Raw genomic sequence first — 22,402 nt, 5'->3', positions numbered from 1 at the left:
TTCCCACCCCTCTGTTTCTTGCGGTGGATTTGGCGGCTTGTTTGCAGCTTCGTCCGCCCAGGCATGAGCTTCTAGAACTGAAATTCCATCCAGTTGGATTTCTGCGCCCTTCCCCTTTTGGTCCTATGAACTTGCTCCTGTCCTTGGAATATACTGGCGCCCATGGCATCGGCAGCCTGCTGCATTACAACCTTAATACACTATACATAGCCATGCGTTAAAATAAGTTCTATCCTTGCTCCAGTCCTTGGCTGCTGGGATGCATATTTCGGCAGTCAAATTAAACAAAGCTAGTTCATGTAGTTGTGTCTTTCCTGCGTGTGCTATATCTCTCGTAGTCCATCTGTATTATCCAGTGCTTGCGTGGGCCTCAAGGTTCCCAGTATCCTGAGTCTCCAGAGTCGAAGTAGCCGCTGCGGTCCCATCTCGGTGAGTGTTTTATCTGCAAATTTTAAACAGATAGCCTGGTCGTCACCAGGTGTTAGGTTCTGGTCTACTCATCTTCTATCCATGCATGTTGCGGTCACTCTGTGAAATCGGAGGTAAGGTTAGGTTGGGTTTGTAGACTACACTTACCCACCGTGGGGTACATTGACTCGATTGCCATAGGTGATGGTGCTATGTCTGCGCACTGCACTATCCGTCTGGCCCCGTTTTTAAAAAAAATCTCTTCCAGCTTATTTATCTTGGCTTTTAACTCTTAAATTTGTTTTGTTTGAGTATCTTTCTTTTATTTGTATCAGGCGAGTATTATTACATAGGCTAATTCTGTTTTTATTTTTATTCTGACTATCGCACCATTTCCTCTGTTAGGTGAGTCTTTTTTATTCTATTAAGAAATCCAAATTAATAATGTCCAGTATAAAACAGCTGTCAATGGAAAGGGTTAACTCATTTACAGGTTTGTAAGAAAGCTTGATGTCATTACGTGACTTCACGTAATCATCCGAAAAATTATTTTTTTTTTAAGCCTTTGTGCCTTCAAAACTTGCTTAGAAATTAGGAATCCGTTAAAACAGCAGAAATCATTCGTAAAGCTGTCATAATAAAAGCCTTCTCATCAGGGAAGACGGCATTTTAGAGTAAACTCCAATGTTTTCTTAACTTCTAATTGCCAAAGATTTTTTTGATTGATTTAAAACGAGACCACACATTTTTAATAGCTATTTTGTTTACTGAAATCCAATTTTCACACATGCTGTGTACATTCTAACATTTTGTTTTATTTTACGGTCCCGTTCACTGGGCAAATCTTGTGTTTTATTTCTCTCTCAGCACAAAATCTAAACATCCGTGCCAGTTCCATTTTCTATAAGAATTTTAAAATTTAGTAAGATTCTCTAATTCCCAGTTCTTTCTGTGCTGAGTTCGCATAGCTTAGATCTTTTCTCCTCGTTATTTTCAAAACCCTCCTGCTTGTTTAGACTGTTTGGGACTTTTCTTGATAAACAACGTCCATTTTGGAAATCTTTCAAACTGGAGTGAAACTTTCTCATAATTTAAAATCATTATCACTGTAGAGTGTCTTTTACCTCTTCCAATTTTTTTTTCCTTTTCCTAATTAAACCAATATCTTTTTCACAGCAAACATCAACTAGTATTTAGTAAGTTATGTCTTTTTCCATCACAAACACATTTTTTCAGCACTTATTTATTACGTTACATCTTTTTTTTCAGATCTCCTTTCTTCAAATTAGGTTTTGTATTTTACACGGAGGGCTCGTGACTCCATAAATTAATTTAAAATCATTTGTTTACTTTCAAAGTAGTGTCTTTATCTTTTTTTTTCTCCATAACTTGAATGGAGTCCAGCAATTAGGCTTTGAGGGTTGCTTTTCTTATCTCAAAATGCTCCAGTTTCAAAGTCATTAAAATGTCTCTTCTAAACTGCTAAAACTTGCTGTTTTTAACATTTTTCAAAAGTCCTTTTTACACCTTCGCGGATAGCTCGCCACTCGCCCAGGAGTTTGACCTGATCCCTGAAGGTATTTCTAGATTGTTTCCAAACCTTTTGTTTTATATCTCCTTTTTTCTTTGAGATCAGATTTAATTTAATAATTTTTTTTTTGAATCCACCTCAGTATTTTGCTGTGCCTTCTCTGAATATCTCAAAATCCCAATTCAAACTTTGTAATTTCAATCTTTATTTAAAACTTTTTTTTGAGCTAGAAGCTTTTTTTAAAAGGTATTCTTTATCTCATTCCGAGACTAAATTTATGTCTTTCAACCCAATGTAATCAATCATTGCATGTTTTCTTTCGACAAGTAAGTGAGCGTGTCAAATAAATTCTTTTTTTTTCAACCACCGGGACCATGTATTTTTTATCTTTTACTCAACAAACCTATCCTTTGTGCATTTCCTAGCTCCGTAACTTATCATCTGAATAAATCCACACCTGCGTTTCTAACGTAAAATGTCTTAAAACTTCCCACATACAGGACAACACTACAAAGGGTTGAAAAAACTTTCACACTGTTTGGAGAAGTAGGTGGAGCTAAAATAAGCAAACAGCTGCTTCACTCCTCCAAACAGGCTTTTTAAAAAAAACATGAAAATTCATTCCGCAGTCAAAAAAACACACAAGTACTCTCATTCAAAAACAGACATTCACAGGTTTTCCTATTCGCGTTGCCGCACGATTGTCTATTTCCCTATCCTCCGTGTCGCCGCGCGGTTCTCCTATTTGCGTTGCCACGTGATTGTCTATTACCCTATCCCTTCGCGTCGCTGCGCGGTTCGTGTCGCCACGCGATTGTCTATTTCCCTATATCTCTGCGTCGCCACGCGGTTCGTGTCACCGCGCGATTGTCTATTTCCCTATTCGCGTCACTGCGCGATTTAAGTCCAATCAGCGCCTAGACGGACTAATTGATATACAAAGTTGATGTCGTACCTGACTTGGACACTTATTTCCTAAGTTAAAAGGTATTCGCCAGATTGACCTGGATCTCGTTCAGACGCTACCTGAGAACCAGTGAGTGGCCAAACTTTCCTCAGACTTTTGGAACTGAAGGAAACTGAAGTGGTATTTTAAAGGGTACTCACTCCAGTGGCCACTTTCCTCCTGTCTCGTCCAAGGCTAGTCTGGCTCTTAATTCGCAAGCTTTCGGCAGCCGTCCGTTGAGATCCCACTTCTGACACCAAACGTTAATACGGATTCTTTTTCCCTCAATCTGTTTCAGCGAATACACTGACATGCGAACACCTCTTGCCTTTTCTGTAAAAGACCTTTATTGAAGATTCTCCTGCCGGGACTTGTCAAGACAAAGGGACACTCTCAATTAGAGCCTGTTTACCTTCCCCTGGACAAGTCCTTTTCAGCGTGAAATGCACAATAGATATACATTTTCAAAACAGAACACATTTGATTAGCACTTGGTCTACCAATCACTTTCTGCCTCCCCCCCGCCCCCCCGAGTACATCCAATGGCAGGCAAGAATGTCTCCCAATTAGGGCTGGTGTCAGGTAGGTTAGTTATAGCTTTGCTACACTGTCTTCCCTTATCAGTAAAGAACCCAATTAGTTTCTCTTTCTCCTTATCAGTAGAAGCTATTACTTTTCCCTTCCCATCTAGGATTGCTTTCATTCTTTGTGCTGCCTTGGGCTTTCTCATGACCCGTGTCTAACCTCAACTTCAACTCTTGGTAACCCCTTTTTTTTCTATTGATTCTGCAGTTGTCTGTATCTTGACCATTTCTTTAGCTATTTTCCCATGATTCCCTATCTCCATCCTTTTGCCACCTTCTCTAGCCATCTACCACTTTCGCAACCCTTTTACACATTCTCAGGGGCATAATCTTAATGGCCTCCTTCCTGTCATTGGATATGGTCCTAGTTCCTTGGGATATTTCGTGTCCCAGGTACTATACCACGGCTTGTCCGATTTGTGCCTTTTTTGGGATTTACTTTGAATCCTGTGTGCTGCAGGACTTCCAGGATCTCTATACGTGCTCTTGTATGCTCCCTATCATCCTCGGATGTTATTAGTAAGATCATCAACGTATTGTAGTATTGTACTCCTATACAGGGTTAAATCCACCTTTTCTATGGCTCAACTCATAGTCTGGTGGAATATAGCTGGGCTACTGTGGAACCCTTGTAGGACCCGTGTCCAGGTGTGCTGATGGTCGCCGACTTTGAAGGTGAATTTATCTTGGGACTCTTTTGCCAGGGGCATGGACCAGAATCCATTGGCTACACAGTGAAGTCCTTATTCTCTGGTTTTAATCCATTAAATGTTGTGGCTGGGCTGGCCACGATGGGATGTTGACGGAGAGTCACCTTATTGAAGGCAGTATAATCAATAGTTATCCGGTATGATCCGTCCGGCTGTTGCACGGGCCAGACAGGGGAATTTGTTGTTCCCTCTATCTCTGAGTATACCGCTTTCCAGTAACTCCCCCACTATCTGTCTCACAGCTTGTGTGGCTTCTTGTTTTATCGGGTAGTTGGGTATTTCCCACATTAGCATGCCTGTCAAAATTACTCTGTTTCCCGAAGGTATTTCTAGATTGTTCTAAAACATTTTAGTTTTATTTCTTTCGAAAAAAGAGATCAGCTTTAACATTTTATTTTGAATTTATCTCAGTATTTTGTTGTGCCTTCTCTTAACCCGTGGTACTTGAAACCTTCACAATAAAATGAACTCTTCACTGTTCCCATCCTAATCTCTGCTCCCCTTTTGTAATATTTGTATTTATTGTTAGATTACAAAATGTCAAATATAGTAATACTGTTTTTTTTAATCATAAGAACATAAGAATTAGGAACAGGAGTAGACCATCTAGCCCCTCGAGCCTGCTCCACCATTCAACAAGATCATGGCTGATCTGGCCGTGGACTCAGCTCCACTTACACGCCCGTTCCCCATAACCCTTAATTCCCTTATTGGTTAAAAATCTATCTATCTGTGATTTGAATACATTCAGTGAACTAGCCTCAACTGCTTCCTTGGGCAGAGAATTCCACAGATTCACAACCCTCTGGGAGAAGAAATTCCTTCTCAACTCGGTTTTGAATTGGCTCCCCCGTATTTTGAGGCTGTGCCCCCTAGTTCTAGTCTCCCTGACCAGTGGAAACAACCTCTCTGCCTCTATTGTCTATCCCTTTCATTATTTTAAATGTTTCTATAAAATCACCCCTCATCCTTCTGAACTCCAACGAGTAAAGACCCAGTCTACTCAATCTATCATCATAAGGTAACCCCCTCATCTCCGGAATCAGCTGAGTGAATCGTCTCTGTACTCCCTCCAAGGCTAGTATATCCTTTCTTAAGTAAGGTGACCAAAACTGCATGCAGTACTCCAGGTGCGGCCTCACCAATATTCTGTACAGTTGCAGCAGGACCTCCCTGCTTTTGTACTCTCTCGCAATGAAGGCCAACATTCCATTCGCCTTCCTGATTACCTGCTGCACCTGCAAACTAGCTTTTTGGGATTCATGCGCAAGGACCCCCAGGTCCCTCTGCACTGCAGCATGTTGTAATTTCTCCCCATTCAAATAATATTCCCTTTTTCTGTGTTTTTTTCCAACGTGGATGACCTCACATTTTCCGAAATTGTATTACATCTGCCAAACCTTAGCCCATTCGATTAACCTATCTAAATCTCTTTGCAGCCTCTCTGTGTCCTCTACACAACACGCTTTCGCACTAATCTTTGTGTCATCTGCAAATTTTGTAACACTACACTCTGTCCCCTCTTCCAGGTCATCTATGTATATTGTATACAGTTGTGGTCCCAGCATCGATCCCTGTGGCACACCACTAACCACCGATTTCCAACCCGAAAATGACCCATTTATCCCGACTCTCTGCTTTCTGTTAGCCAGCCAATTCTCGATCCATGCTAATACATTTCCTCTGACTCCACGTACTTTTATCTTCTGCAGTAACCTTTTGTGTGGCACGTTATCGAATGCCTTTTGGAAATCTAAATACACCACATCCATCGATACATCTCTATCCACCATGCTCGTTATATCCTCAAAGAATTCCAGTAAATTAGTTAAACATGATTTCCCCTTCATGAATCCATGTTGCGTCTGCTTGATTGCACTATTCCTATCTAGATGTCCCGCTATTTCTTCTTTCATGATAGCTTCAAGCATTTTCCCCACTACAGATGTTAACCTAACCAGCCTATAGTTTCCTGCCTTTTGTCTGCCCCCTTTTTTAAACAGGGGCGTTACATTAACTGCTTTCCAATCCACTGGTACCTCCCCAGAGTCCAGAGAATTTTGGTAGATTATAACGAATGCATCTGCTATAACTTCCGCCATCTCTTTTAATACCCTGGGATGCATTTCATCAGAACCAGGGGACTTGTCTACCTTGAGTCCCATTAGCCTGTCCAGCACTGCCTCCCTAGTGATAGTGATTGTCTCAAGGTCCTCCCTTCCCACATTCCCGTGACCAGGGAGGACCTTGAGACAATCACTATCACGAGGGAGGTAGTGCTGGACAGGCTAATCGGACTTCTCATTTTGCTTATAGTGATTCACAGATCACAGAATGCAAAATACTGGTTTTATAATTGTGTGCCCAATTTCTGTTTTAGAAGCTGAACATCAAAACTCTAATCTTTTGCTCTGTAACTTCAATTTTGTGATACAGTATTTCATAAATTACATCTTTTTAAGCTTCAGCTTCTGACTCAGTAGTTGTGTAATTTTATTAAAAAGGCTTCCAAACCCAAGATTTTCTAATATAACCAAAATGTTTATCAAGGAGAATCACCTGAAATATCTCGATCCCAATTCAAATATTGTACTGCCAATCTTTTATTTAAAACTCTTTTTACTGAGCTAGAAGCTTTCGTGTCAAGGTTTTACACAAAGGAAAATGGGGGCGTACTTCCCCAGCCCGCAGGCTTTTTTTAAAGGCATTACAATTTCCCTTCTCTGTTCTTTATCTCATTCCTAGACTAAATTTATTGTCTTTCAACCCAATGTAATCAATGATTTTATGTTTTCTTTTGACAAGTAAATGAGCGTGTCGAAATTTTTTAAAAAACCAACGGGACCACGCATTTTTGACCTTTTGCTTAACAAACCTATCTTTTGTGAATTTCCTAGCTCCATAACTTATCATCCGAATAAATCCGCACCTGCGCTTCTAACTTAAAATGTAATTCAATTCTAGGTTCGCACTTTCTTAAAACTTCCCACATACAGGACAACACTACAAAGGGTTAAAAAAAAAACTTTTACTCTGTCCGAAAAGTGGGAGGAGCTAAAACAAACATACAGCTCCACCATTCTTTCAAACAGGCTTTCAGATACATGAAAAATTCATTAATTCCCACCTCAAATATTCCGCAGTCACAAATCACACAAGCACTTTCATTCAAAGACAGACATTCACAAAAGTCTCTTTTCATTGAACAAAGCTTATTAATTGTTTGGCCGGCTCTATTCTTGGATCCATACATTACTTAAGATAGTGACTATCAGGTTTTTTATGGTCGCCCGAAAAATATCCTAACCCCCCATAAGAGAGCAGTGTCCAGCATATCTTTAAACACCATACTTAGTTTTTGATACATCTACCCTTATATCGGTTTCACTGTATTCTCAGATGCTGACTGTCTTCCCACTTGTATCACCTAACCCCGGTGTCTACGGTCCCACCGACTTCTTATCGATTAAACTGTATTCTAGATACTGACTGTCCCTCTAGTCAGTTTCCTTTACCGCTAGAGCCTGCAATCCCATCGACTCGCTTATCGATTTATCTGTATTCTAGATACTAATGGTTCCTCTACCCGGTTCCCCTTGAACTTCGAGGCCATATCCACATCGATGCTTTCTGGTAGTGTCTATCTTGACTTCCCACTTCCCAAAAGTCTTTTACACCATAGCAGACCTTTCACAGATTCAATACCCCGGGGCAACAGACACATCCCGTAACGGCTCACATCGGATTATGAGTGGTAGTTGAAGATACTCACTCGTGATGGATTCATCTACATTTGTCTGTAGGCTGCCCATTGTAACCCTGCTTGCAGCGCCATAATGTTGGGGGTATTAAAAATATAACACTCGCATGAAAGGTCTTTTATGGAGAAAAGAGTTGTTTATTAAAACCTGATTAATCAAGGGAGATCCGGCCTCATCAGTACCGTTACTGAGTGCTCTCACCATCGATCTCACAGGACAAGCTGTGTAATTACATTTTTATACAGTTTAGATACAGTCAAAATGGTGGAACTACGCGGGGAAGTGTTCCATTGGTTAATACAGGTTACAGCAATTTCATTGGGTGCTACAGTTACATTTGAAATTACTGTAACCAATAAAATTAATGATTCCATTGGTACATTCAGTTCTGACGACTGTTGCTAGGGAATAGTCTCCTACAGGTTATGTGTTACATTTCTGGGAACGTCTTCCCAGGCTAATTCTCAGACTGATGTCCTTGGCAGACATATGGCTTCCCTCTGCTTAAAAGAGGCATTGTCTCTGTTATCTCCTGTGGCTGGAACATTGTGGCCTCCTCTCATTATTTCTGTGAGCTGTCTACATAAATCTTGTGGGTGTTCTTATCTCCCAAGAGAATTTCTCTGACCTTAGTGTTTCTGCCTAATTCAGCTATTCTACCATGAACGCATTTTAAACCTTACTCTCAGTATTTATTTTAATTACAACGTTTTACTTTCTCCCTAATTAAAGTTTCTCGCTCTTACAAGCTGCATTTGGAAAATAAACATTAATTGAACTTGTCGGTTACGGCATTCATTAAATCGAAATTAATAGAAATCACCAGAAAAAATATCTTCTGGAGTTTACTCAATGGGGTGTGAGTCTCCGCTGAGGGTTTGTTACAGTTTTGGTCTCCAAATCCAATCAAAACGGCCTGATTTTGGTCAGCTTGAATAGTGAACATACTGCAGATCTGTCTGCTCACCGATTTTTAAAATAATTTATTATTATTTATTGTCCCTCTGCCCCCAATCTCGATGGGATGACAAAATACAATTCATTTCCCCAATTTGGACTTTCAATTATTGGAAAAAATCCTAAGGGACAGGATAAATCTTCATTCAGAAAGACACTGGTTAATCAGGGACAGTCAGCATGGATTTGTTAAGGGAAGGTCGTGTCTGACTAACTTGATTGAAGTTTTTAAGGAGGTAACATGGAGGGTTGATGAGGGTGGTGCGTTTGATGTAGTCTATAAGGATTTTAGCAAGGCTTTTGATAAGGTCCCACATGGCAGACTGGTCATGAAAGTAAAAGCTGATGGGATCCGAGGCAAAGTGGCAAGTTGATCCAAAATTGGCTGAGGCAGGAAGCAAAGGGTAATGGTTAATGGATGTTTTTGTGACTGGAAGGCAGTTTCCAGTGGGGTTCCACAGGGCTTTTTGTGGTATATAATCAATGATTTAGACTTGAATGTAGGGGATATGATTTAGAAGTTTGCAGATTATATGAAAATTGACTGTAGTTGATGAGAAGAAAGCTGCAGACTGCAGGAAGATATCAATGAACTGGTCAGGTGGTAGAACAGTGGCAAATGGAATTCAAGAAGTGTGAGGTAATGCAGTGAGGTAATGGGGAGGTCTAACAACGTGACGGAATACACAATAAATGGTCGGACATTGAAGTGTAGAGGAACAAAGGGACCTTGATGTGCAGGTCCACAAATCCTTGAAGGTAGCAGGACAGATAGAATAAGGTGGTTAAGAAGGCAGAAGGCATACGGAATACTTGCCGAGGCATAGAAGACAAGAGCAGGGAGATTGTGCTTGAACTGTATAAAACATGAGTTAGGCCACAGCTAGAGTACTGCGTGCAGTTCTGGTCACCACATTACAGAAACGAGAGGGTACAGAAGAGATATGAGGATGTTGCCTGGACTGGTGAATTTTTAGCTATGAGGAAAGATTGGCTAGGCTGGGGTTGTTTTCTTTCGAACAGAGGAGGCTGAGGTGCATAAAATTGAGGGGCCTAGATCGAGTGGCTAGGAGGGACCTATTCACCTTAGCAGAGGGATCAATAACCAGGAGGCATAGATTTAAAGTAATTGGTTGAAGGTTTAGAGGGGATTTCAGGAGAACAATTTCACACAGGTTGGAGGGGGTCTGGAGCAGTGCCTGAAAGGGTGGAAGAGGCAGAAACCCTCATCGCATTTAAAACATACTTGGATATGCACTTGAAGTGCCATAACCTACAGGGCTACGGACGATGAGCTGGAAAGTGGGATTAGATTGTACAGCTGTTTGTCAGCCAGCACACACACACACTGGGTTGAATGGCCTCCTTCTGTGATGTAAATTTATATGATTCTATGAAAACTACAATTGTCTGTTCTGAATTTCTATCCTGCATTCAGTGATGGTTTTTCTAAACTCCTTTTACAGGGCATTAAAAGGGGAGGATTTGCAGACAGGAAACTCAAACCAGACATCACATCAAGATCTGACAGAGTTACTCCATTCATCAGGACCTGAATATCATCTGCCTTTGAATGTTGAAGAAGAAATGTTTGTCTATTCTGTCTGTGGGAAATGATTTCAAACATCAGTGTGACTGGAAAAGCACCAGACATACACACCCGAGTGAGAGTGTTCTAGTGAACTGCCTGTGTAAAGAGCTTTAACCAGTTACATAGCCTGAAAAAATATCGCACCATTCACAGTGGGGAGAAACCGTACACGTGTTCTGTGTGTGGATGAGGCTTCAACTGATCATCCAACCTGGAGAGACACAAGGACACCCGAACGATGGAGAAACCGTGGGAATGTGGGGACTGTGGGAAAGGATTCAATTCCCTGTCTGAGCTGGAAACTCATCGATGCAGTTACACCGGGGAGAGGGCGTTCACCTGCTCAGAGTGTGGGAAGGGATTCACACTGCCATCCCACCTGCTGACACACCAGCGAGTTCACACTGGGGAGAGGCCGTTCACCTGCACTGTATGTGGGGAGGGATTCACACAGTTATCCATCCTCACTTCACACCAACTTGCTCACACTGATGATAGACCCTTTAAATGTTCTGACTGTGAGAAGAACTTTAAAAGCACAAGGGATCTACTGACACACCAACGCAGTCAGTCTGGGGAGAGACCGTTCACCGGCACCGAGTGTGGGAAGGGATTCACTTACCCATCCCACCTGCTGACACACCAGCGAGTTCACACTGGGGAGAGGCCGTTCACCTGCTCCGTGTGTGGGAAGGGATTCGCTCAGTCATCCAACCTGCTGACACACCAGTGAATTCACACTGGGGAGAGACTGTTCACCTGCTCCGTGTGTGGGGAAGGATTCACTCAGTCATGCAACCTGCTTACACACCAGCGAATGCATACTGGGGAGAGACTGTTCACCTGCTCCGTGTGTGGGAAGGGATTCTCATTGTCATCCCTACTGTTAAGACACCAGCGAGTTCACACTGGGGAGAGGCCGTTCAGCTGCTCAATGTGTGGGAAGAGATTCACTCAGTCATCCCACCTGTTGACACACCAGCGAGTTCACACTGGGGAGAGGCTGTTCACCTGCTGTGACTGTGGGAAGGGATTCACTAATTCATCCTACCTGCTGAAACATCAGCGAGTTCACACTGGGGAGAGGCCGTTCATCTGCTCCGAATGTGGGAAGGGATTCACTGATTCATCCAACCTGCTGAAACACCAATATACTCACCGGAGAAAGACTGCTCCCCTGTTCAGTGTGTGAGAAGAGATTGACTCGGTCATCTATCCTGCTGACACACCAGGGAGTTCACACCGGGGAGAGGCCGTTCTCCTGCTTCCTGTGTGGAAAGATCGACCTGTTCATCACACCTGCTGAGACACCATCAAATTCACGTGTGACTGCAGGGGTTCGATTCTGCTGTTAATCACATCCAGGACTGAACCATGTTCATTCTGACAGTTGGAGTTTGTTTCTGCTGATGTTAATAACCCTAAAACTGGGCTGGAGTTTAATATTTTGATACGTCAAGTAAATCAGCTTTCTTTCAAACACACTGTCGAGCATTGGATATCTCCAAAATAAGAGGAAACTACCTGATGTCCTATTACAGACTGTTCCATTTCTGGGCCTTTCCTGCTTTCTAACTCTAGATTATTTCAGTTCTCATACCTTCGGTTACTGTCGCGGACATGTTCCAGCTTGTGTGATGAAGTGCTTCCTGTCATCACCACTAAATGGCCTTGCTCTAATTTTAAGGTTATGACCTCTTGTTTTGGACTCCCCTAAAATAGTTTCTTTATCTACCTTATCATCTCTTTTAATCATCTTAAAACACCTCAATTAGATCACCCTTTAATCTTCTACATTCAAAGGAATACAAGCCTAGTCTCTATAACCTGCCCCATAATTTATAAAAGTCATCACTAAGTACAAGGTAGAAATTCTGAACACATAGTTCTAGTTTCTCTGAAACATTCTTTCATCTCTTGTCCCTAAGCTATAAGTCCCCCGTCCAACGCACTCTCTCCCCGACACATCCTCTCTGTTTGAAATCCAGATTCAATGCATGCTCTGATTTTTCTCCATTTCACTCCTGAAGGTGCTGCGTGATGTTGGGGTTCGGCCCCAGTCACTGCCCTCAAACAGATACATAATGAGGGGAAATCAATCTCTACCTTTAACTCACAGCGACATGGAAAGAGGGAAATGAATGATCTTTTCAACACCTGGTCCACTTGGCACTGAAGTGTCTGAAACTCCACTGCCTGTGGAAGGAGCTTTAATATCGCATCAGGGAAACAAAATAGTGACAAATGTTAAACTGTTTCGTTGACGAAAGAAATCTTGCGTTAGTTTTTAAGCCATAAATTGTTTGATGGGTTCACACTGACTCACCAGACTGTCCGACTCAGGTTACACCCCTCAAGCTCCACGATTGATTGCAGAACACGCTGCTCCCTTGGCCCTCCGACCTTTCTCCCTGTTGGTTCCCAGGGCAATCAATCACCACTTGCCAACATTATGCTGCCAGATGAGGTTCAGGGGCTCAGAGGAAGGAAATAAATGAGGCTTTGAAACAGATGGGAAATGCAATTAGAGAAACATGATTCAATATATTAACAAAACTATTTAAAATCAAATGAAATTAATTATAATTAATATGGTCACTTCATGCCAAGTGGGAAACAAGTGATGTCTTGACTGTGCAGGAGTGTTTGCGCCTGGCTACACAATGTGTCACTGGCTCTCCGCTCCAAATGCAGTTCTTCCAGTTTTGCTCGAGTAAATAAGGAGCAACTGTTTCCATTGGCAGAATGATTGGTCTCCAGGGGACACAGATTTAAGGCGATTGGCAAAAGAACTAGAGACAACATGAGGAAACTTTTACACAGCGAGTTGTGATCTGGAATGCACTCATGATGGCTCAAGTGTCCACCTTCTGTGCTGTCCCATTCTATGATTATGGCGGATGTCCATACCCAGAGTGCTCCGCATGGTGGAATATGCCCTATCACCATCAGGTGGGGGGCGGGGGTCAGTTCTTCTGAGCCCAGTAGGACCAACAATTTCCCATGTGGGACTGTCGAGGGAGGTGGGTTCCCTTCCCTGAAGGACATTCGTGAACCAGTTGGGTTTTTCCGATAATCCGGCAGCTTTCATGGTCACTTTTTTTCTAGTGCAGGCCCCACATATGACCAGATTTTTTCAGCTCAATTTCACAAACTGTGGGTTCTCTCTCTCACTCCATTTTTCCTGTTTGAAATTCATTTTACAGGGTATGAAAAGGGGACAATTTGTGGACTGGAAGCTCAAATCAAACATCACATCGAGATCTGACGGTGTTACTCAATACATCAGGATCTGAATATCATTTGAACATGGAATCAAAAAGCACCGTTCACAGCGGGAGAAATGGTACATGTGCTCTCTGTGGACAAGGCTTCAACCGATTCTCTGACCTGTCGAGACACCAGCGAGTTCACACTGGGGAGAGACTGTTCACCTGCTCAGAGTGTGGGAAGGGATTTACTCGATCATACATCCTGCTGAGACACCAGCGAGTTCACAAATGATTGCAGAAGTTGGATTTTGCTGTTGTTCAAATCCAGGATTGAATCGTGTTCATTCTTCCAGTTGGGGTTTGTTTCTGCTGATAATACTCCTGTAACTGGACTGGACTTTACTATTTGGGATATAGGTAAATAAATCCGTGTTACTTTCAACACATTGCTGTAGATTTTTATCTTTCCCACCTGAGTGTTTAGCATCACCTGGTTGGAGCTCAGTAAGGACAATCTGGAGGGAGGATTCTACGGTGGGAACAGAACTTCAGCCTGGACACAGTCCTTCAGGGCCACACTGAGAGGCGCAAACGGCACTTTGGTCTTTCTCGTCTCTCTTCACTGACGGCAAACTCTCTGTGTAGGTTAATCTTGACGTGTTTAAGGACCAGATGATATCCATCTAAGGGTGTTTAAAGAGATGGGACGGATGCTCTGTGAACCCCTTGCCCATATCTTCAACAGCTCAATAAAGTCAGGGATTGTGCCCTGAGATTGGAAGGCAGCTCACGTACTTCCCATTTTCCAGATTGGGGACAAATCTGAACCAGGGAACTAAAGGTGCATCAACGTGACCTCGATCACCGGGAAGATGCTTGAAGGGATTCCAGGAGATGCTGTTTTCGATCATGGGGAAAGGGAAGGGGCCCATTAGAGATACTGAATGCGGCTTCCACAAAACAAGGTCATGTCTTACAAACTAGCTTGAGTTTGTAAAGAAGTTGTTAGGTTGGTGAATATCTACCTCAAGGGTGTCAAACTCATTTTCTCTGGTGGGCATGATCCAATATCCTGGCACTTGGCGTGGGCCACATTCAGCAAAAGTTATTAACATAAGAATAAATGAAGATAAACTATATCGGAATTTACATTTAGATTTTATTTACTGCTGTTGCTCCCAATCCCTGGCACCTCTTAGCTTGAGCATTTGTGTACTGACCCTGCTCAAACCATAACCACAAAGATATCTGTGCATCGCTCTGACTGACCACAAGGCTGTGTCACTATCCCACAGACACATACCATTTCCTTGTTTCACATCTCCATACAAACACCATCTCTTTACAAATCCCCTTTCTATACAATTACAGCAGACATGAACAAGGGCCTGAGGCTGATTAAAAGAAATAAGAACATAAGAAATAGGAGCAGGAGTTAGGACATTTGGTCCCTCGAGCCTGCTCCACCATTCAATAAGATCATGGCCTCAACTCCACTTCCTTGCCTCCTCCTGATAACCCTTGACACCCTTATTGTTCAAAAATCTGCCTATTTCCACCTTAAATACATTCAATGACCCAGCCTCCACAGCTCTCTGGGGCAGAGAATTCCAGATTCACGATCCTCTGAGAAAAAATTCCTCCACATCTCAGTTCCAAATGGCCAACCCCTTATTCTGAAACTATGCCCCCTAGTTCTACATTCCCCCATGAGGGGAAACATCCTCTCTGCATCTACCCTGTCAAGCCCCCTCAGAATTTTATACGTTTCAATAAGATCACCCCTCACTCTTCTAAACTCCAATGAGTAATAGTCCCAACCTACTTAACCTATCTTCATAAGGGAACCTCTTCATCTCAGGAATCAACCTCGTGAACCTTCTCTGAACTGCTTCCAGTGCAAGTATATCATTCCTGAAATAAGGAGACCAAAACTGGACATAGTACAGGTTGAACCTCTCTCAGCCAGGACTCCCTTATCCCGGTGGTACATGCGCAGAACACGACCCGTTTCCCCCCACCACCCACGCCCCCCCCCCACGTTTCCCATTCCCTTTTTAGGCACAATGGTGATGCCTTTCCTTTATGATTTAATTAAATAATTCACCTAAACAGATAATCGAACATATTTACTGGAAAGAAAGTGATCAGCAGTAGCAGAAGCCCCTCAACCTAGAACACCTCGGGGCCCACTGGTCCCGTCGACCCCTCGGGGCCCGCTGGTCCCGTCGACACCTTGGGGCCCACTGACACCTCGGGGCCCGCTGGATCCCGCCGACACCTCGGGGCCCTCTGGTCCCACTGACACCTCGGACCGTCTCTGCCTATTGACACCTCAGGGCCCACTGACACCTCGGGGCCCGCTTGACCCACTGACAGTTCAGAGCCTGAACTCGGGCAACCTCCTCCCCCCCCCGACCTTGAGCGACCTCTTCCCACCCCTCGGGCCAATGACCTTCCCTCATCTGACAAAACGCCTCATTCGGCACAGACCAGATCCCATGGGTGCTGGATAAGGGAGGTTCCACCTGTACTCCAGGTGTGGCCTCACCAATGCCTTGTACAGGTGTAGCAAGACTTCCCAACTTTTATCCCCCTTGCAATAAAGGCCAATATTCCATTTGCCACGCATTTCATTGCAATAAAGAAATGTTCAGCTAGTTTCCATTACAGGCAAAATGCAGAGCAAAAGAGCAGCATACTGGCATCTTAACAGTATCTCATCGACCTACAGGCTTTTGTTAAATACATTTGCTGAGTGGATATAAATGTAAACCAGTTTTACGGCGTGATGCTCTATTCACACATTGAAGGAGAGAGAGATGCTGTTGGGGCACACGCTAAGTCCAGTAGCTAAAAGTGATTAATCGACTGGGTTTTATATTTTGTGATCCTGGACCTGTTACCAATACCAGCAAAATTAAAGCCCATGCAATATAAGGGACAGTGGCAGCATGGATCCGGAATTGGCTAAGTGACAGGAAACAGAGAATAGTGGGGAAAGGTTGTTTTTCAGACTAGCAGGTATGCAGTGGTGTTCCCCAGGGGACAGTACTAGGTACCACTGCTTTTCTTGATATATATTAATGACTTAGACTTGGGTGTGCAGGGTACAATATCCAAATTTGCAGATGACTCAAAACTTGGAAGTATAGTGAACAGTGAGGAGGATAGTGAAAGATTTCAGGAAGACATAGACAGGCTGGTGAAATGGGCGGACACGTGACAGATGAAATTCAACACAGAAACGTTCAAAGTGATACATTTTGGTAGGTACAATTTTAAAGGGGTACTTGAACAGAGAGACCTGGAGGTATATGTGCACAAATCATAGGTTGAGAAAGCAGTTAAAGAAACTTACAGGATCTTCGGCTTCAAGAATAGAGGTATAGAGTACAATGACAGAGAATGGGACGACCTTGGATCTGGACTGAAGGTGATGGAGGTTGAACAGTTTCCCGTTTGTTCTGTAGACTAGCTCCACTCCAGTGGGGAGGTTACTGAGGGTGTGATGCAGCACTGCAGTAAGGAAGAACGAGAAGAGCGTTGGTGCGATGACACAGCCTTTCTTGACCCCGGTCTGAACGTGGATTGGGTCTGTGGTGGATCCGTTGGTCAGGATCATAGCTTGCATGTCATTATAGAGCAGGCTGAGGATGGTGATAAACTCTGGAGGGCAGCCGAACTTGAGAAGGAATCTCCATAATTCTTCACGGTTGACAGTGTCGAAAGCCTTTGTGAGGTCAAAGAAAGCCATGTGCAGAGGTTGGTATTGTTCCCTGTATTTCTCTTGTATTTGACTCGCTGTGAAGATCATGTCCATTGTTCCCCTGAGTGGGCAGAGTCTGCATTGCAACTCTGGGAGGCGCTCCAACCACAGGGAAAAGGTGATTGAGGAGGATTCTTGTCATTGATTACAGTACACAGACGACGCTTGTGTCTGCGCAGTCAGAGGCCGAACACCAAACCATCGTCAATACCTTCACGGAAGGGTAGGGGAGCATTGGCCTTACACTAAACATCCATAAGACAAAAGTCCTCTATCAACCTGCCCCCGCCACACAGTACTATTCCCCGATTATCAAAATCCACAATGAGGCCTTGGACAACGTGAACCATTTCCCAAACCTCGGGAGCCTACTGTCAACAAGGACAGACATCAATGATGAGTCCAACACCGCCTTCAGTGTGCCAGTGCAGCCTTCGGTCGCCTGAGGAAAAGAGTGTTTGAAGACAAGGACCTCAAACTCGGCACAGAAGTCATGGTCTACAAAGCAGTAGTGATACCCGCCCTCCTATATGCTTCAGAGACATGGACAATGTGCAGCAGGCACCTCAAAGCACTGGAGAAGTATCACCAATGCTGCCTCCGCAAGATCCTGCAAATCTATTGGCAGGATAGGTGCACCAACATCAGTGTTCTCGCTCAGGCCAACAGCCCAAGCATCAAAGCATTGACTGAAAGCTCGGTGCCTCAATGCGAGGAGTATTTGGAACCCAGGAGAGGGCTCTGAGCTAGTTAGAGTGGGTGAGAGTTCAGATGAACAGGACCCCAAGAAAGAATGCAAAAGGCAGGAGGCAACAGAGCAGAGTAGCACTAGGGTAAGTGTAAACCACAAGGTGATAGGAAGGGACATTATGTATGAATATGCAGGAGGGGTCAAAACTAAAAATCATGGTTTAAAAACTAGTTTTAAAACACTTTACCTAAACGCACGCAGCATTCAAAATAAAGTAAATGAGTTGACGACACAAATCATTACAAATAGGTATGATTTGGTGGCCATTACAGAAACGTGGTTGCAGGGTGGCCAAGACTGGGAATTAAACACACAGGGGTATCTGACAATTCGGAAAGATAGACAAAAAGGGAAAAGAGGTGGGGTAGCTCTGTTAATAAAGGATGATATCAGGGCAGTTGTGCGAGATGATATTGGCTCTAATGAACAAAATGTTGAATCATTGTGGGTGGAGATTAGAGATAGTAAGGGGAAAAAGTCACTGGTGGGCGTAGTTTATACGCCCCAAATAATAACTTCATGGTGGGGCGGACAATAATCAAGGGAATAATGGAGGCATGTGAAAAAGGAATGGCAGTAATCATGGGGGATTTTAACCTACATATCGATTGCATCAAATCAAATCGCATGGGGTAGCCTTGAGGAGGAATTCATAGAATGCATATAGGATTGTTTCTTAGAACAGTATGTTACAGAACCAGAAGGGAGCAAGCTATCTTAGATCTGGTCCTGTGTAATGAGACAGGAATAATAAACAATCTCCTAGTAAAAGATCCTCTTGGAATGAGTGATCACAGTATGGTTGAATGTGTAATGCAGATTGCGGGTGAGGAAGTAGTGTCTCAAATGAGCATACTATGTTTAAATAAAGGGGACTATAGTAGGATGAGGGCAGAGTTGGCTCAAGTAGACTGGAAACACAGACTAAACGGTGGCACAATTGAGGAACAGTGAAGAACTTTTAAGGAACTCTTTCAAAGTGCTCAACAAAAATATACTCCAGTGAAAAAAAGGGCGGTAAGAGAAGGAATAACCAGCCATGGATAACCAAGGAAATAAAGGAGAGTATCAAATTAAAAACCGATGCATATAAGGTGGCCAAGGTTAGTAGGAAACTAGAAGATTGGGAAAATTTTAAACGACAGCAAAGAATGACGAAGAAAGCAATAAAGAAAGGAAAGATAGATTACGAAAGTAAACTTGCGCAAAACATAAAAACAGATAGTAAAAGCTTTTACAGATATATAAAATGGAAAAGAGTGACTAAAGTAAATGTTGGTCCCTTAGAAGCTGAGAAGGGGGATTTAATAATGGGAAATGTGGAAATGGCTGAGACCTTAAACAATTATTTTGCTTCCGTCTTCACAGTGGAAGACACAAAAACCATGCCAGAAATTGCTGGTCATGGGAATGTGGGAAGGGAGGACCTTGAGATAATCACTGTCATTAGGGGGGTAGTGCTGGACAGGCTAATAGGAGTCAAGGTAGACAAGTTCCCTGGTCCTGATGAAATGCATCCCAGGGTATTAAAAGAGATGGCGGAAATTATAGCAGATGCATTCGTTATAATCTACCAAAATTCTCTGGACTCTGGGGAGATACCAGTGGATTGGAAAGCAGCTAATGTAACGCCTCTGTTTAAGAAAGGGGGCAGACTAAAGGCAGGTAACTATAGGCCGGTTAGTTTAACATATGTAGTGGGGAAAATGCTTGAAGTTATCATTAAGGAAGAAATAGCGGGACATCTAGATAGGAATAGTGCAATCAAGCAGACGCAACATGGATTCATGAAGGGGAAATCATGTTCAACTAATTCACTAGAATTCTTTGAGGATATAACGAGCATGGTGGATAGAGGTGTACCGTATTTAGATTTCAAAAGGCATTCGATAAAGTGCCACACAAAAGGTTACTGCAGAAGATAAAGGTACGCGGAGTCAGAGGAAATGTATCAGCATGGATAGAGAATTGGCTGGCTAACAGAAAGCAGAGAGTCGGGATAAATGGGTCCTTTTCGGGTTGGAAATCGGTGGTTAGTGGTGTGCCACAGGGATCGGTGCTGGGATCACAACTGTTTACAATATACATAGATGACCTGGAAGAGGGGACAGAGTGTAGTGTAACAAAATTTGCAGATGACACAAAGATTAGTGGGAAAGCGGGTTATGTAGAGGACGCAGAGAGGCTGCAAAGAGATTTAGATAGGTTAAACAAATGGGCTAAGGTTTGGCAGATGAAATACAATGTCGGAAAATGTGAGGTCATCCACCTTGGAAAAAAAACAGTAACAGGGAATATTGTTTGAATGGGGAGAAATTGCAACATGCTGAGGTGCAGAGGGACCTGGGGGTCCTTGTGCATGAATCCCAAAAAGTTAGTTTGCAGGTGCAGCAGGTAATCAGGAAGGCGAATGGAATGTTGGCCTTCATTGCGAGAGGGATGGAGTATAAAAGCAGGGAGATCCTGCTGCAACTGCACAGGGTATTGGTGAGGCCGCACCTGGAGTACTGTGTGCAGTTTTGTTCAACATATTTAAGGAAGGCTATACTAGCTTTGGAGGGGTTACAGAGACGATTCACTAGGCTGATACCAGAGATGAGGGGGTTACCTTATGATGATAGATTGAGTAGACTGGGTCTTTACTTGTTGGAGTTCAGAAGGATGAGGGGTGATCTTATAGAAACATTTAAAATAATGAAAGGGATAGACAAGATAGAGGCAGAGAGGTTGTTTCCACTGGTCGGGGAGACTAGAACTAGGGGGCACAGCCTCAAAATTCGGCGGAGCCAATTTAAAACCGAGTTGAGAAGGAATTTCTTCTCCCAGAGGGTTGTGAATCTGTGGAATTCTCTGCCCAAGGAAGCAGTTGAGGCTAGCTCATTGAATGTATTCAAATCACAGATGGATAGATTTTTAACCAATAAGGGAATTAAGGGTTATGGGGAGTGGGCGGGTAAGTGGAGATGAGTCCACGGCCAGATCAGCCATGATCTTGTTGAATGGCGGAGCAGGCTCGAGGAGCTAGATGGCCTACTCCTGTTGCTAATTCTTATGTTCTTATCTTCTTATCTTCTTATGACTATGCTTAATCAGCTCTGATGGACGGGTCACATTATCTGCATGCTCGATACGAGACTCCAAAAACAAGTGCTCTACTTGGAGCTCTGACATGGCAAATAAGCCTCATGTGGGCAGAGGAAACACTGCAAGGACGCCCTCAAAGCCTCCTTGAAAAGGCGCAATATCCCACAGACACCTGGGAATTCCTGGACCAAGACCACTTAAAGTGGAAGAGAAGGATCCGGGAAGGCGACAACACCTTGAGTCTCTTCGCCTGCAGCTCGGGGAAGCCAAGCGCAAACAGCGGAAGGAGCGCACGAAGAACCAAGCACCCCACCCACCTGTCCCTTCAATCAACATCCCATCAACCACCATCTGCCCTACCTGTGACGGAGACTGTATTGGACTCATAAGTCACCTGAGAACTCATTAATGTGGAAGCAAGTCTTCCCCAACTCCGAGGGACTGCCTAAGAAGAAGATAGAGTACAAAAGTGTGGATATTATGATGAACCTGTATAAAATACTGGTTCGGCCTCAACTGGAGTATTGTGTATAAAGGCGACATAAGAAAAACATTTTTACGCAGCGAGTTGGTCCAGACCTGCAGTAATCACCGGGCAGTGTGAGCTGAGAGTGCGCTGTGGGGCAGCGGCACCAGGTGGTAACACGGGAGGTGAGCGAGCTCCAGGGAGTGGGTTAGAGAAACTCTGGGGGAAAAGCACCGAGTGCGGCCCCCGGCCCCGAGCCCCGAGCCCCAGGCCCCAAGGGAAAACACTCCACATTATCCACTTTACAAACACCCGGTGTGGTGGGCCTCAGGCCCGAACAAGAACCTACGGGTTCGGCGAATTCACAAGTGACTGCAGGGGCTGTGTTCTATTGTTATTGCTGCTGTTAATCACATCGTGCCCATTTTGATAGTTGGGGTTTGTTTCTGCTGATGTTAACAACCCCTATCACTGGGCTGGAGTTTAATATTTTGATATTTCAAATAACACAGTGTCGGTATTTGATGTCACCAAGATAAGAGGAGACTAATTGTCCTGTTACCGACTGCTCCAATTTTTGGCCTTTTCTCCTTTCTAACTCTATATTATTTCTGTTCTCATAACTTTGGTTA

General features: G+C 43.5%; 1 protein-coding gene and 1 pseudogene across 1 annotated transcript in view; both read left to right on the top strand.

The window, feature by feature from the left end:
- Positions 1-11,972, top strand: part of LOC139273728 (zinc finger protein 239-like) — a 44,176-nt gene extending 32,204 nt beyond the window's left edge. Inside the window, exon 4 of the mRNA XM_070890791.1 lies at positions 10,364-11,972. Within this exon, the coding sequence (XP_070746892.1) occupies positions 10,727-11,221 (495 nt within the window). The 5' untranslated portion in view covers positions 10,364-10,726 and the 3' untranslated portion in view covers positions 11,222-11,972. The remainder of the gene's footprint in view (positions 1-10,363) is intronic.
- Positions 1-22,402, top strand: part of LOC139273738 (zinc finger protein 850-like) — a 155,842-nt pseudogene that overhangs the window by 70,356 nt on the left and 63,084 nt on the right.

Source organism: Pristiophorus japonicus, chromosome 9 (assembly GCF_044704955.1).
Source record: "Pristiophorus japonicus isolate sPriJap1 chromosome 9, sPriJap1.hap1, whole genome shotgun sequence".
Taxonomy (NCBI): Eukaryota; Metazoa; Chordata; class Chondrichthyes; family Pristiophoridae; genus Pristiophorus; species Pristiophorus japonicus.
The sequence above is the reverse complement of the archived record's forward strand: the minus strand, read 5'-3'. Positions and strand labels throughout refer to the sequence as shown.